This window comes from Leptidea sinapis, chromosome 15, assembly GCF_905404315.1.
Source record: "Leptidea sinapis chromosome 15, ilLepSina1.1, whole genome shotgun sequence".
Taxonomy (NCBI): domain Eukaryota; kingdom Metazoa; phylum Arthropoda; class Insecta; order Lepidoptera; family Pieridae; genus Leptidea; species Leptidea sinapis.
This window is the reverse complement of record NC_066279.1, coordinates 5986897-6005528: the sequence shown is the minus strand read 5'-3', so window position 1 is coordinate 6005528 and position 18632 is coordinate 5986897. Positions and strand designations below refer to the sequence as shown.

General features: G+C 36.7%; 1 protein-coding gene across 1 annotated transcript in view; it reads left to right on the top strand.

Annotated features, from left to right (window-relative positions):
- Positions 1-18632, top strand: part of LOC126968215 (1-acyl-sn-glycerol-3-phosphate acyltransferase gamma-like) — a 44364-nt gene that overhangs the window by 13230 nt on the left and 12502 nt on the right. The window contains exons 4-5 of the mRNA XM_050813083.1: positions 5164-5325; positions 6433-6633. Of these exons, the coding sequence (XP_050669040.1) occupies positions 5164-5325; positions 6433-6633 (363 nt within the window). The remainder of the gene's footprint in view (positions 1-5163; positions 5326-6432; positions 6634-18632) is intronic.

Here is an 18632-nt window from a genome sequence, read left to right as displayed (position 1 = left end):
ACTTGCTGATGATGGACCAATAGAATTTCAAGTACCTGGGGCAGGTGATGACTATGTGGATTTATCCCATACTTTACTCCATATAAAAGCTAAAGTTTTGAATCAAGATTATACAAAACTGACAGTACCGACAGTTGTGGCCCCAGTTAATAATTGGTTACATACACTTTTCAGTCAACTTGATGTATATTTAAATCAAAAACTTGTATCGCCACCGAATAATACATATGCATATCGAGCTTATATTGAAACTCTATTGAATTATGCACCTGCTGCAAAAGAATCTCATCTCACTTGTGGTCTATGGTATGAAGATACAGCTGGAAAAATGGATGCAACTGATGAACAAAATAAAGGATTTATTAAAAGACAAGAATTGGCTAGTGAAAGCAAAGAAATAGAAATGATAGGACATTTACATGGAGATTTATTCAACCAAGAAAAATTTTTGATTAATGGCGTTGACATGTGCGTAAAGTTAGTTCGTTCTAGAGAAAATTTCAATCTCATGGCTTCATCAACTGACCATAAATTTAAAGTGTCTATTACAGATGCAACTCTTATTATTCGAAGAGCACGAATCAACCCAACTGTGCTACTTGCACATCAAAAAGTTTTATCATCTACCACAGCAAAATATCCAATCACGCGAGCAGAAGTCAAAGTTTTAACTATACCATCAGGCATTCAGGGGAAAACCCTTGATAACATATTCCTTGGCCAAATACCCAAAAGGTGTATAGTCGGTTTTGTGAATAATGCATCCTTTAATGGTAGTCTCACAAAAAACCCATTCAATTTCGAAAATTATGATATTAATACATTTTGTTTATACATAGATGGACAACAGATACCTTCAAAAGCCTTACAGCCATCGTTTGACAATAATATTTTTACTACGGTCTATCATACGTTATTCTCAGGAACAGGTATACATTTCCTAAATGAAGGCAATGGAGTATCAAGAGAGCAATATGCCAAAGGGTTTTGCTTGCTAGCCTTCGACTTAACACCCGATTTATCAGCAAATTCTTCAAGTCATTGGAATCTTATAAAACATGGTAGTGTAAGATTAGAAGTTCGTTTTGAATCAGCTCTTACACAAACAATTAACTGTATTGTTTATGCGGAATTCGATAATGTTATTGAAATTGATAAAAATCGTAATATTTCTGTAGATTACAGCAGTTAGAATATAATAATTAATGTTTGAATCGTTTGTATCCTTGTGTATTTTTTATGTTGATTAAATACTAGATTACCTTATAAATTTATATAATAAAAATATGTATATAAAATGATATTTTGTTTTATTATGGTGAAACATAATGGCACTTAAATGATAAGTTCAATTATTGATAGTTTAATGGAGTCAACATTTCCAGATTGTACTAATGACTACGTAAGTATGTAGGTACAAAGTTCGTTTTCAATCAGCTTTTATATTATAATAAAATTGATGAAAATATAATTTCATCAAATGTTCATAGATTTATATTTGAATCGCTTGTAATGATATTTTGTTTTATTGTAACCATATAAGTTTTAAATACATGAATAAGATACATTAAAGCCTTATTTATTGAGTGCTTATGTTATTATGATCCACATAACTATTCAATCCTCGCAACTGACAAGACCCTGTTCTCAACTAATATGAATACAATCGAGATACAGAATTATTTGAACAAAATCGATCCCAGTATTAAAAATAATGTTTATGCGGCAAACCGATTGCCGATATATGTTGTAACGCCCTGTTATATTGTCAGCAATTTAGATAGTGATAATAAGCCAGGCACTCACTGGGTTGCAATACACATTGATGAGCAGGGTATTGGACAATACTTCGATTCATATGGTCGTCCACCTCAGGGATTCCAGCTGATGTTTTTACAAAGGAATTGCAGAATGTATAACTACAATACTGCAAGAGTACAGAATGAATATACCGCAGTGTGTGGCGAGTACTGCATAATGTATCTATACTTTAAGTTTAATAAGAAGAGTTTGAATGATTTCATCAAATATTTTGAAAATGATACAATCTGCAATGATGTTTTATTATATACTTTATTTAAATCATGTTTTAAAAATAAATAATAAATACAGAAACTGTCTTTTTAATCGTAGTAACGAATGTGATAGAGGTAATTAGTAAATTACCTGTATCACGTTCATGGAAATTTAGACATTGAGTCGCTCACCAATCATTAGCTAAATGACCAGTGATTATTAATGATTATGGATCTGTTTAATTTAAAATGCTAACTTTGAAACTATAAGAGATATCGAAAAACGGATCAGCGCAATCGCTCGGAAATACATCAAAACCCCCAGTTTGACACCAAACTTCTTTTTTTTTTTTTTTAGTAGGCATCACGAGCAAGTGAGCCAGAATCGAGGAGCCAGAACCGGCGAATCCCTACTACTGTGAGCCAGAACCGGCGAATCCCTACTACTTTATATATACATACTAATATATGCGTCAACACATTACCCTCGCTTCAAAAGTCGGACAACAAACAGACAATAATAGACTGCTGTACGTATGTCTAATCTCAATATATATAAATGTCAATAAACGTATTTTTTGTGTTGACATTGTTTCTCATCACTAGTTATTTACGTGCTAAAGACAGAGCGAGATAATGTTATGTGAATTTATATATGAAAGATAGGGATGTAAAAGAAGACAACAACGCGACCTCTTTATTTTTTTATTCAATAAACTTTCCAACTGGCCACAATCAAATCAACTATGCGCCCATAAAAATTATTGTTCCTTTAACAGAAAAGAATGTAGAGATATATTTGGGACTAGCTGACCCGGCAAACGTTGTTTTTCCATATAAAGTATAATTCACGCGATAGTTTTATAAGTTATAAAATATTGCCTATATTATAGCCTGTACATCATTTTGTTCTATTGTCAATAGTTTTTGCAGCGGACGCAAAAATAGGTTTTCGATTTTACACCTTGTGTTACAAAATAGCAATTTTATAACGGATCCCTAATTTTGAAAAAAAAAAAAACATAGCCTATAGCCTTCCTCGATAAATGGACTGCCCAACACTGAAAGAATTCAAATCGGACCAGTAGTACCAGAGATTAGCGCGTTCAAACAAACAAACAAAAAAACAAACACTGCAGCTTTATAATATTAGTATAGATTACTATTGCGCGCACACATTGACAATGTTAAAAAGAACCTTTCTTCTCTAATGGGTTCCCTTCCTGGTATAGTTCGTTCGATACACTGGATAATTTGAATTAGTAACAATCACACCTTGCATATCATAATGAAATATGGTGGCAGTGCCCCAAAAACCAGGCTAGCTGAAATGTAAAAAAAAAAGACTCATAAATATGTAATTTCATTATGATTGTTTAACACTTGCTTCTAAAATATACAAGCAAGCTAACCACGTGAACATAAAACAACCTTATACAAGACTAGAACATAATATTAAGCCAAGCGTATATTTATTTACGAGGGCGGACAACTTTTAAGTCTACCCTCATCTCTCAAAAGATAACTCGTTTATTACATTGAAATCTAAGTTATCATATCAAATTATTTCAAAGTTTTTTATAAATGATTTTTGAAACTGATCAGTTTTAAACAATTATATTTTTTCTAAAACCACAGTGACCTTTGTACATATTTGTGAAGAAGAATATGTTAAGTAGTATATACTAGATACGTAACGAATGGCGAAACAATTATTACTGTTATTTAATAGTTCCTTTGTTCTCATATTGTCTCAAGTTACTATGTTTTTAGTAAGAAATAAATATCTTTAAACCTAAGACTATTCTGGATTAATCTAAATAGCTTTCCAATTTGTAATTATATCTGCCCAATTCCTTAAAAATAAGAATAGGTTCATTTATATTTCAAATATAGACCTACTAGCTGATGCCCGCGACATCGTCTACGTAGATAAAGAGGTTTTAAAAATAATTACCAAGTTTGGAATTGAAGATTATCTCATGTCCTATTCCAGTTCCGTATTCGCTGCAGTTCCCAACATTATACGAATTTTATTACGATGCAGATTGCTATGGCAAACTAAATCAACTATGTGTATAGTTATAGCTAGGGATTGCAATCCTGCGTCATTTTCAGTCCGGCCGTATACGTCCGGGTTCCCATCGATCCGGCCGGATTGATCAAATCAGGATAATTTTCACTTTTCGGTTCAAAATGACACCACGGACTGGGAATAAAGTGAACCTCAGGCACCTGTGTCCTTTCCCAAGCTATAGTCTATCGCTGTACCAAATTTCATCCAAATCGGTTCAGTAGCTCCGGCGTAAAAGCGTAACAAATAAACTTACATTCACATTTATAATATTAGAAGGGATAAATCGCGGACGTTTTGTAGAACTATAAAAAAGAGAAACAATCCAGTGTTTGTTATATTTTAAAAGGTTTTAGATGAGAGCCCAGCCGCTTTGATTTTTCAGACATCAACAATCATCCTCATATTATCTTTTTGTTTCTTAGTGAAATCATTATTACCGCAATAAAATAGGTTCAGTAAATTTTGAGTTTAGCGGGAACATGCTGACGAGCGCGGCAGGGAATTTTATTTTTTGAGCGAAGCGAAGCGAAGCTGAGCGGAGCTACCAACGGGTGACTCCAATTGATTTCTGTGTTAAATTGTTTCTCGGTCATTTCTGGACCGATTTTAAAAAAATTAACAGAATTTTGACTTGATTCAATTATTATAATTAAAAACAAACATGATTAACAAATTATCCTAAATTAGCATGCGCTATTTTATTATTTATTTAAAACTTGTGCCGATTGATCAAATCACAATAAGTTTTAATTGTAACACTGCTATCCTTTGATCATTTTCGAATGTTCATGATCATATAACCATCAGTTTTTGTACACAGTCTTAGTTTACCTCGCTTCGCTCAAATATACACCGCAGCGAAGCGGTAAACAACGAGCGACGGCGGCATCCTATTAATATGAAGTGATTTACAATAAAAGGTTTAAAGAATATTTTATTACACACGATAAGACATAAAAGTGTATATTATTACAACTAGTAAATCCTGAGAAATCACAAATTTATTGCTTGCTATGCTATTATTATGAAATGTTCATATGAAACCTATTTTCTATTTGAGCATTGTTTCAGAATTGTAAAGCATATGCCAAAAAGTCTATACAATATATGCCACCTATTGGTTGGATGTGGAAGTTTTCTGAATTTGTATTCCTAGAAAGGTCTTTTGAAAAGGACAAGGAGACAATCAAGACACAAATAGCAGAGATTTGTGACTATCCAGATCCAGTTTGGGTGAGTTCTGATTTTAGTACTTATGTGTATTATATGGGACTGTGAACTGTGAGTGAGGGTACTTTAAAAATAACGTTACCCAATTAACTAATATATTTTGTTCACAATTGGCATATCTGTACTCTTGATCCTTATTCTTATACAAATTAAATTTGTAACCAAAATTTTTATGAATGATTTGACGGGGCCACTCGGGTTCCGTCCAATCTCTCTTTCCAATTGAGCCGTTTGAGTCCCGCATCGTTCATAATTTTGGTTACATTTTGGTAAGGCAGGAGAAGTATAAAAGCAGAATTAACGCAGTTGAGATGCGATCTCTGCGTAGTATGTGTAGGGTGAGATTGATTGATAGAATTACGAATGCGGTAATACGAGCGCGCTGTGGTATGAAAGAATATGTTGTGACAAAGATTGAGAAAGGAATGCTGAAATGGTCCAAACCATTTCAGTATCCAAACACGTGGGCCTAAAAATCAAAATATCAAATCAAAATAGGTTTTGTCGCATAAAACGTATAAAACAATCATATTGTGTATATAAAATGATACTATAAAAGGCACATCGTCAGAAACAGAAATGAATCTCTTCATTAATTATGTAGGAAGCCATGGAATGTAAATGGCAGTATAATTGTGTTTTATTTAGCTTTTATTATTTGTTTTATACTAAACCTAAATTTAAAAAAAAAATCAAATGAAAATTTAAAATAAGAGACAAGACGAGCAGGACGTTCAGCTGATGGTAATTGATACGGCCTGCCCATTACAATGCGGTGCCGCTCAGGATTCTTGAAAAACCCGAATATTCTGAGCGGTACTACAATTATTGCGCTCGTCACCTTAAGACATAAGATATTAAGTCTCATTCTTAGTAATTTCGCTAGCACCGGAGCCCTTCAGACCGAATCACAGTAATGTTTACACATTACTGCTTCACGGCAGAAATAGGTGTTGTTGTAGTACCCATAATATAGCCGGCTTCCTGTGCAAAGGAGCCTCACACTGGTCAAATATGTTTTTATGTGTTGATTTTATTACAATAGATGCTCATTTCTCCTTGAATAAAGATATAAATAAAGATGTCTTTTAACAATTGATATAATTTCAGCTATTACTAACTCCAGAGGGTACCCGTTTTACCCCTACAAAACATGAAGCCTCTTTAAATTTTGCCAAAGAGAAGAACTTGCCACTTCTGAAGCACCATTTAACACCAAGAACAAAAGGTTTCACCACAAGCTTACAGCACTTCAGAGGAAAAATACCAGTCATATATAACATACAATTGGCTTTTGAGAAGGACAGTAAGGTATGTTGACATCATTGTTCTTAGCTATACTATTAGCATATTATTACATATGCAAAACATATTTTATGTGCATGTATAACTAATCAATCAATTTAAATATTTGTTTTGTTAATAGTCACTGTTATGTCATATTGTTTAGTGATCGTAACAGGATTTATACGAATAACCTTGGGATGTTCTAATGTACTTATTTTCGATTTTTCTAAATTCATATGTGTTAATTAATATTCGTTAGTTCATTGTGAGGAAACTCACACACCTGAAGTTAAAAATTGTTTGAGAAGTTGACAACTCCCACTAGGCTCTAAAGGCCTTAAACACAGGCGTTTTCTTATAAAATAGGCCCACAGAAATCTTCGAGTTGCGTAAAATAGCCTAGAGGGCTATTTTACTTATACCTATCTACCCACCTACCGAAATTACACCTCGAACTGTCTCATTTTTATATACCGCCTTAATGTAAGTTTTAATTATGTTGTTAAAAAGAGATAAATATATCTTCATCTTATTATATATAAATCCAGAGTCCTGATGTTTTCCAGTGAACTCTTACACCAATGAACAGGTTTTAATGGGGATTTCTTCATGGAGTGCAGTTTAGTCCAACTTGAGAGTTTTTATTTCGATTTAGCACCCATAATTATTTTATTTCCAATATTTGTTTTGTATGGACACATTTTGACGCACGGTTTCAGTCATACAGTTCTGCTGTGAGAAAGAGCTGTGTGTACTTGAGAGATAGGATAGTTATAAAAGTAAGTAAGTAAGTAAATATATAAGAAAACAAAATAGTTCACACCTTACAGCCTACGGTTTCAGGTATTTGTGACAGGTTCATTGGCCCGCCGGAATCTGTTTATTTAATAGAAACTATTGAGTAGCCGTAAACATGGTGAGAATAGCCTTACTATTACATATTATGTAAAAGGGATAGAAATTCCAATATTGACAATCAAATATTTGTAAGCCGATATATTGGCGAATTGTGCTATACACCAATTAATTGTTAACAACTATGTTACCACGATTCATACAAATAAATCATTTCATTTCATTTCATTTCGAAAAATCATCTCCAACGAACAATTATCCTTCGTGTGCCAATGCGACTCACACTTGACCTGTTTTTAATATATTTCTCCTACAATTATTTTTAAAGACTCATTGTGTCTGCCTGAAGTTTTAGCTAACTCCGTCCCAAGTATTTTTATACGGTCTAATGATACCTACCTACATTACGTATTCAACATTACAAGTCGATAAAACAATAATTGTGAATTTCAAGCAATTATTTTATATCACTCATTTATTATAAATCTGTGTTAAGGTTAATTATACACAAAACTAGCACAAACTTAATATTTTTAAATATTAGCTGCCTCCTGCGGCTTCGACGACGTAAATTCTATATATAAAGTATATATAATATGCAAAGGTTTTAATTTATTGTTATGTGGAACCCTTAATCATTTTCTAATATAAAACTAGCAAGTAAAAAAGTTTACAAAAAGAACAACCGACTTCACAAAAGCTATTCCAAAACAATATAATATGCACTATTAATTAAAAAATAATTGCGTATTTTTATACAATCTATTTAATCAATCTAATTCTAGTTACATTAATTGTTTTTTTTTTTTGGAATCGGTGCCCTCCCGCCGCGGCCTCACTCTCGCTTCTGACCTCGTTACGTTGCACGTGCAACATAAGCACATCTCACCTATAACTACTATGTTTAGTTACAAACCTACCTTGGCTGACACCAACTCCAAAGATATCAATAATTATTGTAACTAAAATTACATTAATTAATTACATTGTGTAAAAATACGCAATTATTTTTTACTTTTTAGTTCATATTATAAATCTATAATTTTGGAATACAAAATAATTCTTATAAAAAATTCTTGCACATCAAGCCTAGACTCTGACGTACTCACTTACTTACTACAAGTAGGATGTGCCTATACCTCTTTCGTTATAAAACCATACAGAAAATATAAGAGAGAATTACTTAAGATACAAATAACTAACCAATTTTATACCAAATTTTAAAACCATTGTATACCTACAATTACTATAAAAACAAGAACTGTTCTGTTCTTTTCGATTCCTTAATTTATATAAGTTAAGTACACGGAATTTTTGTCTGTATAGTCTATTTTACATTGCGTACAGACAACCAGAGATAATTCATAGAGATGGGGATCATCGAACGAATGAACGACTGAACTTAATGGTTTTTATATAGTGAACGAAAAGTGAACGAAAAGTGGGTGGGAATAATACGACAAGTTATTTTAATGTAATATAAATATATAAATGTATATTCTGAAACTTACTATATCGCAGGGATCTATAAAAAGAATTGGGACAGTATTTTAGCATCGAGCAAATTTATTCCCAAACCACCGACAATAACATAACAGATTTTCTACGAGAAAACAACGTTGAGCCTGTAAGGGTTGCAATTGATTCAATCCAAAAAGTCTGTAACTTCTCATCGTTCAAGATCGCAGTAAATAAGACGGAAGAAAATACCATATTGTCAGCCGATCTTTGGCCAGTAGGTATAGATTTCAGGCTATTCCAACTAAGACCTAAACGCTATTATCGCTCGATCGTTTGTTCCGCTAATCAGCCCTCTACACTGATAGGCGTCGAGAATACAGTCGTAAACAAAAATGACTAGTATTTGTTCCGCTAATGAATACAGTCGTAAACAAAAATTACTAGTATTTGTTCCGCTAATCAGCCCTCTACACTGATAGGCATCGAGGATACAGTCGTAAACAAAAATGACAAAAATTATTTCATTTAACTGCCGATCGGTCAAACGTTCCTGCCAGCACATTCGAGATCTATGTAGTGAATATGAGGTTATCGCGATACAGGAGCACTGGAACCTGACGACATTGACTTCCTGAATACTATTGATGACAAGTTATGAGCGTACGGCGTGTCCGCGGTCGATACGACGAGTGGTGTACTCAAGGGTCGACCTAACGGAGGCGTCGCCATGCGTAACATGCGCGATCACCACCAGTATAATATAGATTCATTATATGCTAGCATGATTACATGTATGTCTAGGGCTGCCACTGACACCTATACAGAAGGATCAAAAACCAGGAAAAATACAGTGGTGGGCTGGAATCGACATGTGAGGGATTCCAATGCCAGGGCTAGACAGTCATTCTGATATGGAATTGGCATGGGCGTCCTTCTCATGGAGATATTTATATGAGGAAATGGCTAATTCTAAAAAAAACTTTAAACAAAAATTTAATAGGTGCCAATCCAATCAGTACAAAAGTAAAATATATAAGGGCAAGATTGTTAATATCTCACTTAATTTGCATTTTGCAATTTAAATTACACTGCGGTCAGTTTGGTTAGCCATTTTTGCCTTAAAAGTACTGTAAACTATTATCTCGCTCGGGAAACATCCGTATATGGATATTTCCTGGATCTGAGCAAAGCATTCGATACTACATACATACACTCACGTCTTGTTCCCGTCGGGGTAGGCAGAGACAATAGAATGCCACTTGTTTCTATCCTTACAAACCTCCTCTACATTCATTACTCTTTTCATATATGCTCGCCGGTTGCGGGTGCTTCGGACCTTTCCTTTTCTCAAAACGATTGGTCGACGATGTTCTACGAGGTCTCCCGTGACCGACTTGCCCACACACACTTGCCTTATATATTTGATGCGTCATTCTTTCTTCACTCATTCGCTCCACGTGTCCAAACTATTTCAGCATTCCTTTCTCAGTCCTTGTCACAACATCCTCATTACGACTATAGCGCGCTCGTATTACCGCATTCGGAATTCTATCAATCAGTCTTACCCCACACATACTACGCAGTGATCGCATCTCAACTACGTTAATACTGCTTCTATGCTTCTTCTGTCATACCCAACTCTCACTTCTGTAAATTAACGTGGCGACAAGCACTTCATTATGGACAGCCATTCGCGCTTTTTTTAGCACAGTCTGGCCGTTGATAAAGGCATGCAGCGCTCCATTCACACAGTTTCCCGCTATCACTCTCCTTTCAATATCTCCTTCGTACCTTTCGTCTCTTAAACATGCGACCCTAATATTATCTCTTTAACTTGTTCTACCTTTTTCATCTTCAATCAATGATAGTACACTCAGTCAACCTTTCATCCTTCTCGAATACCATCACTTTCGTCTTTCTTGCATTCACTTTTAAACCTCTCGCTTCAAAGCAGTTCAAGCAATCCATTATTTATTGCAACTCGACTCTGGGGAGAGTCACGCAGCCGTCTTTTGACGTCAGCACAATCGGGCCAGACTCGTCCGGGTTAATTACCACACTCGCACAGAATACTGGCGTGAAGTAGCGGCCTAGTGCCGCTATGTTTCGCATAGGTTAGTGTCGAGGACCGGAGGCCATTTTCCCCGGGCATGGATATTTTTATACCAAGCTCTGTAGTACCGATCGGTGGCAGATCACAGCCCTGGTTCGATGCGTCAGTTAAAGCAGCATCTGACTGCAAAAAACAGGCGTATCGAACTTGGGTTGCGGCGCTGGGCACAAAGGATCCGAACTGCATAGTTCTTAAGAGGAAATACAACCGTGCTTCCAGATTTTTTAAGCGGCAAATCGCCCGTGCAAAGTCAAAACACGTCGTCAAAATCGGCGAGCAGCTTTCCAGTTACCCGACCGGAACACGTAAGTTCTGGTCGTTGTTGAAAGCTGCTCTTGGTAACTTCAGCCAGCCGTCCATGCCGCCGTTGCACATGAGGAATGTCTTCCGGGCCCATACGGCAAAAGAGAAAGCCGATCTTCTGTGCGCTCTTTTCGCCTCCAACTCGACTCTTGACGACAACGGAAAAACACCGCCGACCATCCCGCGGTGTCAGAGCTCAATGCCTGCCGGTGTCAGAAAACTGTTAGGCGAGCTCTGTTTTCGTTGGACGTCAGGAAGTCGAGCGGGCCGGATGGCATTTCTCCAATCGTGCTTAGAACGTGTGCCCCTTAGTTGACGCCGGTGCTAACGCGTTTATTCCGGCACTCTTATTCCAAAGGCGTAGTCCGTGACTCATGGAAGTCAGCCCTTGTCCATCCGATCCAATAAAATGGAGACAGTTCGGATCCGGCAAACTACAGGCCTATTGCTATTACCTCCCTGCTCTACAAAATCATGGAGAGCATAATTAGCCGTCAGCTCTTGGTATACCTAGAGGGTCACCAGTTGATCAACGACCGACAATACGGGTTTCGCCATGGTCGGTCGGCAGGTGATCTTCTGGTATACCTAACACATAGATGGGCTACGGCTATTGAAAGCAAGGGGGAAGGCCTGACAGTTAGCCTGGATATAGCGAAGGCCTTTGATCGTGCATGGCACAAGGCACTCCTCTCTAAACTTCCATCATTTGGGCTTCCCGAGAGCTTGTGCAAGTTGACCTCCAGTTTCCTCACTGGGCGCAGCATACAGGTCGTTGTTGACGGACATTGCTCGAACCCGAAGCCCGTGAATGCTGGAGTGCCCCAAGGCTGTGTGCTATCTCCTACGCTGTTTCTTCTGCATATCAATGATATGTTGGACACCTCCAACATTCATTGCTATGCAGATGACAGCACTGGTGATGCCGTATACACGGGCCATGCACGTCTCTCTCGGGAAATCGTCGACCAGTGCCGGGAGAAACTTGTGTCTTCTATCGAGTCCTCTCTTGAGAAGGTCGCAGAATGGGGTAAATTGAACCTTGTCCAATTTAATCCCCAGAAGACTCAAGTTACGCGCAAACAAATTGGCGTACAAGAGGCACTTAATAGACAAGCCTTCCATATTAATTTCACATTGCAATTCTCTCACATTATTCATGCACCTGTCTATGAATAGGTTGAACAACGAAGGCAAGGCTACACAACTTTGGAGATATCAAATCAGCCCGTATAGGCACCATTAATCCGAACACAGGCTCGAGAATCCCTGTGCAGGGATTTCAGAGTGTTATCAGAAAATTGTCCACCCCATACATAGATAACACCTTCCATAATTAGTTTCTATTTACCCTATCATAAGCCTTTTCCAAGTCTATGAACGCAATATACTGTCTGGTTTTTTGCCAGACATTTTTCAGTAATGCAGCTTAAGGAAAAGACTTGATCCGTACATCCCATTCCCTTCCGAAATCCCGCTTGCACATCCCATACCATTAGTCACATTCATTACTCATTCAATCAATATTTTGGCACTACTCTTTTCCAACAACACTAAGGTGATCCCGCGATCATTTTGACATTCTTGCTGCGAACCTTTGCATTTATAATAATAATATTGACACACTTTTTATCTTGCCCCAAGTTAAGCATATATAGCCTTTGTTATGGGTTACGAGACAATGATATATTTAATACAATATACTTACTTAAACATACATAAATTCATATAAACATACGTAAATACATTTAAACATCCATGACTCGGAAACACACATCCATATTCATCATATAAGTGCTTGCACCTACCGGGATTCGAACCCGGGACCTCTAGCTTATTAGGTAGGATCGCTAACCACTCGGCTATACAGGTCGTCAAAATGTTTATAAATGAGACAATCACTGCCTTTGTCCAATCGTCTGGAACTTGGCTCTCATTCCAACAAAAATTAAATAGGCGATGCAGCAGGCTTTCTATTAGGCCATCACCACCCTTCAACATTTCAGTCGTCACTCGATCATACCCAGCAGACTTTCCTGACCTTTTAACGCTTTCATAATTTCATCCATTCCAATTTCATCACTCGGGTCCACAAACATATCAGTATTATCTCTTCTTGCTCTATTTCACGTACATCTTTCTCGAATAAGCTCTCAAAATATTTCTTCCAGTATTCTAGTATCATATTTTCTTCATTCATGACCTCACATCGTTAATTTCTAAGTTTCATAGATGTATTTATATTTTTGCCCCGCGCTTCTTTCACGAGTTTCCGAAACAGTTTTATAGTATCTCGGTTACTTGCTCTGAATTGTTCCTCATATTTCACCGTTTTCTCATTCCTTTTCTTCTAGAATGTATAGACATTCTTTCGCTTTCACTCATCTACATTTGTCCTTGATTTCTTTAACATTATCTTCATTCATACCGCCACTCACTCTATTCGTTGCTTCTATTGCTAAGACATCCAGACATGCTTTTTTCTTTTCCTCGGCTGGCAATAGAAGATAACCTTCACTCTTAGTATTGCAAATGGCGTTCTATACGTAATCCGTAGTAGTGTATTGTTGTCTTTTTTATGCACTGTTATGAAGACAGTGACAGAAACAATCTCGATTCACCGATTATGTAGTGAAACATCTAAAATAGTAACCGGACCTAAGAATAAATCACTTTTGTGAATAATCAAAGAATTTCTGCTTGTTTTTAGAGCAAAATGTGTGCAGAAAAGAAGTATCTACGAGGGGCGGTCAAAAAGTTCGCGGAATGGCGGGGTTGGCGGGGGTGAGGTCGCTCCTCCAGGTAGCCGCTACTTGAGTAACTCATAATTACTATATATGCCAATTTCTAGCCTAATTGGGTCATTAGCTTTCGAGTTACAAACGAGTGAACAAGTAAATCGGGAACAAACTAGCCACTATGGAGAAAATTGAACATCGCGCCGTCGTAAAGTTCCTCACCAAACAAGGAAAAACGCCTCAAACTATTTTGCAAGAGATGTTAGCTGTTTACGGAGACTCTGCTCCTGGTAAAACCATGATTTACAAATGGCACGGCCTTTTCAAGCAAGGAAGGGAGTCAATTGAAGATGATCCTCGACCTGGACGGCCCATTGAGGCCACTACGCCGGAAATCATTGAAAAAGTTGAAAAACTTGTATTGGAAGACGGAAGGTTGAAGAAGAAACAACTTGCAGCATCAGTTGGAGTATCAGAAACCACAATTTTAAATATTCTTCATCAACATCTTGGCATGAGTAAAGTGTGTTCAAGGTGGGTCCCGAGAATGCTCACGCCGCTGCAAAAACGTGAGCGCGTCAACTGTTCCCGCGAGTATTTGGACCGCTGTGGAGAAGTTAGGGAAGAAATTATGGCCCGAATTGTAACCGGTGATGAAACTTGGGTTCACCACTATGAGCCTGAGTCAAAGCAGGAGTCGATGCAGTGGCACAAAAAAGGCACACCACCCCCAAAAAAATTTAAAGTGTCGCAATCGGCCGGAAAGATCATGGCGACTATTTTTTGGGATACTGAAGGTATTCTTTTGATCGATTATAAAGAACGTGGTGTTTCTATAACGGGAGAGTACTACGCTTCCCTATTGGACCGATTAAAAGAAGCTATTAAAGAAAAAAGAAGAGGAAAACTGACAAAAGGTGTACTCCTTTTGCACGACAACGCGCCCGTTCACACGAGTCATGTTGCGACGGCTGCCATTCATCGATGCGGTTTTGAACAACTACGCCATCCACCCTACAGTCCAGACCTGGCCCCTAGCGATTTTTATTTATTCCCAAAGATGAAGAAAGAGCTGCGTAGAAAAAAATTTAGAGACGATGATGAAGTCAAGTCGGCGATTTCGGCGTATTTTGACGCCCAAGACAAAACCTATTTTTTCGACGGTATTAATAAGTTATATGCCAGATCCCAAAAATGTATTCGTGTTAAGGGGGAATATATTGAAAAGGAAAAATAACATAATGTATCATTTCATCTTTTTTCCCAGTCATTCCGCGAACTTTTTGACCTCCCCTCGTAAATGGTTCCCCAATTTTCTTCTTCCAATTTTCTAAGTTCTATGTTAAATATTGTCTTTTTAAAAATTAACCTACTTATATATAATACCTTAATCTATATGTATAAAAATGAATTGCCGTTCGTTAGTCTCGCTAAAACTCGAGAACGGCTGGACCGATTTGTCTAATTTTGATCTTGAATTATTTGTGGAAGTCCAGGGATGGTTTAAAAGGTGAATAAATATGAAAGTGTTCGGAATTAAATAAAAACAACAATTTTGTTTCTCCTTTGATGTGTCCGCCGTCGTCCGATATTTGTTTTGTATGGACATATTTTCTATGAGAGAATTTATTGACGCACGGTTTGACAGTTCTGCTGTCAAACAATTTCATTACAACAACAGGGAGCATATTTTACGAAATAATTCTTGATGTTATGAAATATTATTGACAAATTCATAAAAACAGTATTTTATTTATTATATACAGAACAACGTCTGTCGGGTCAACTAGTCACATATAAAGTATACAGAAATCCCATTTGACTTTCATTTGAATTGTAATGGTTATCCGAAAGGTTTAAATACGTAAAGAAGTTCAAAGTAAGAAGTAAATTGAAAGCATTCACTTACTTGGTTTTTTTAAAAATAAGTAGATAGTAAATAGCTAAGACTTTGACTATACTGTTAGGACTTTGAAATAAAATTCAAGACAGAGTTTGTAAGCTTGTTTTTATTATTCTGTTTTAAATACGGCCTAAAAACAGTTTACAGAGACGCCATGACAACTTAATTTTACTTTATTAAAGTCTATATTATCATAGACAACTGTGTTGTCGCCCTTCAAAATATTATATTGCACCTTTATAGTTCACACATACTAGCGTACATACGACCTGACAGCCCGAGAATGCGTCACCAATTTTGATTCCAAACGTAACTTACCGCCTCATTCATAATAAAACGCTTTTCGAAGGTATAAAGCTACATTAGTTAAAACCTGTTTTAAGCCTATCGAACGTTCGATAAAATTCCTTATTCATATTCGTTAGATAAATCTCCCATAACTAATACGCCTCTGTAGTACGCAATGTTGCCATTTCGTACAAAAAACATGATTTTAACCAATGAGGAACTGTCAATTCAAAAATAAAAGTTTTGAAGTCGGTTGTGAATCTATGACGGATATACAACAACTTTGAGCGGGAAGCTGTTTATCACATTATTTAACGAACAACTATGTCGGCCATGTTTTTTTGCGTTCGAGTGCTTAAAATAGGTTTATAGAAGGGTCCTAGGTTCTAGTCATGTCAGCTTTATCGAAGAGATAATGAGCGTTTTAGCTCGAACTAGCTGACCCGGCAAACGTTATTTTGCCATATAAAGTATAATTCACGCGATAGTTTTATAAGTAATAAAATATTGCCTATATTATAGCCTGTTAATAATTTTGTTCTATTGTCAAAAGTTTTTGCAGCGCACGCAAAAATAGGTTTTTTGATTTTACACCTTGTGTTACAAAATAGCAATTTTATTACGGATCCCTAATTTTGAAAAAAAAACATAGCCTATAGCCTTCCTCGATAAATGGACTACCCAACACTGAAAGAATCATTCAAATCGGACCAGTAGTACCAGAGATTAGCGCGTTCAAACAAACAAACAAACACTGCAGCTTTATAATATTAATATAGATATGCGATTATGAATACCATTTTTTAACAAGTGTATATTAGCGATGTTTTAAATATCCGCTAAGTCATTATGAACAAGACAGTTATTCCTTACAGACCTTATTCATAATGGTCCGCTAACTTAAAACAGCCACTAAGGAGTGTTTTTTTACATTCTGACTGAGGTCAATAGAAGAAGACAGAGTGAGAACTAGCAATGCTTTAAGTTAGCAGACTATTATGAATAAGGGGGTTAATGTTTACGACTTGTCAATCAAAATTGATTACAGTAACAATAAATTTAAGATTAGCTTTCCTTTTCTATGTTGCTATATCTCCGTATATCAATCAGTGTCTGAATACGAAGGTGTTCAACCAGTGATGACATACATAGACGTGGTCGCTAACTATGGGCCTGATGAGAAAGCTCATTGTCGCTCAGAGAACAATGGAGAGGGCTATGCTATATATAGGGAGTTTCCCAGCGAGATAGAATTGAGGAGAACCGTAGAAGAACCAAAGTCACCGACCAAATGATTGCGAAACTGAAGTGGCAGTGGGTAGGGCACATAGTTCGACGGACAGATGGCCGGTGGGGCAGAAAAGTCCTCGAATGGCGACCACGTACCGGAAGACGCAGTGTTGGTAGGCCTCCCCGAAGATGGACCGACGATCTGGTCAGTATCGCCGGAATACGCTGGATGAGGGCAGCGCACGACCGATCGTCGTGGAGATCTTTGGGAGAGGCCTTTGTCCAGCAGTGGACATCTTCCGGCTGATGATTATGATGATATCTCCGTTAGAGATGTTCATCTCTCTCGCAGGCATTGTTTGTCTAGACGGTGGTATATTGTAGGTTAATAGACATTTTGCCTTCGCAATTAACTGACTTGCACTTCACATGATTGCTTGTACCATGACCTCTACGACATCAGTAGTTAACTAGTAGGTACCTACCATATAGCAAAGGTCATTTGATGAAGCAATCTATTACAAGACTTAGGAGTTTTTTCAGTAGGTTGGTTGAACGCGGTGCTCTCTGGAGTTACAAGTCAGATTTGAATAATTATTTTTGTATACATTTGTAGAACAGGTTGGTAATTTAAACGCACTTAAATTGAAATATCTGTATTTTACACTTTCCACTTATAACTTAATACAATTTGGGCAGCGTTACCCCTTACAATTAACAATGTGTAATGTTCTCTTGAATTTTTTTTTCGAGAGGACGAAATACAGTTACCTTTTTACGAGTGTGTTCTTCTCATCTTATTGAAATGAAAAATTTATAGTGATGATTCAAAAGCGCTTAGTTTACGCCTTATTAAATAAAGTTTATTAGACTTTGACTTTACAAATATATTTTATTTTCATAACAAAGACGAAATAGATCGCGAATGGAAAATTTGCTGCTATCAATGTAAAATTGTTCGCACTCCACTCGTATCATAATATGAACTCGCATGTCAACGAACCAGATTATATTCTCGTACATTCACTTCTTACTCAGCGTCCAAAGTCTCTTAATTATATATTTTTATCTGCTCACTACTAAATTACTAACTGCCTAACTAAATGACTTATATATCTATACATATAAATAA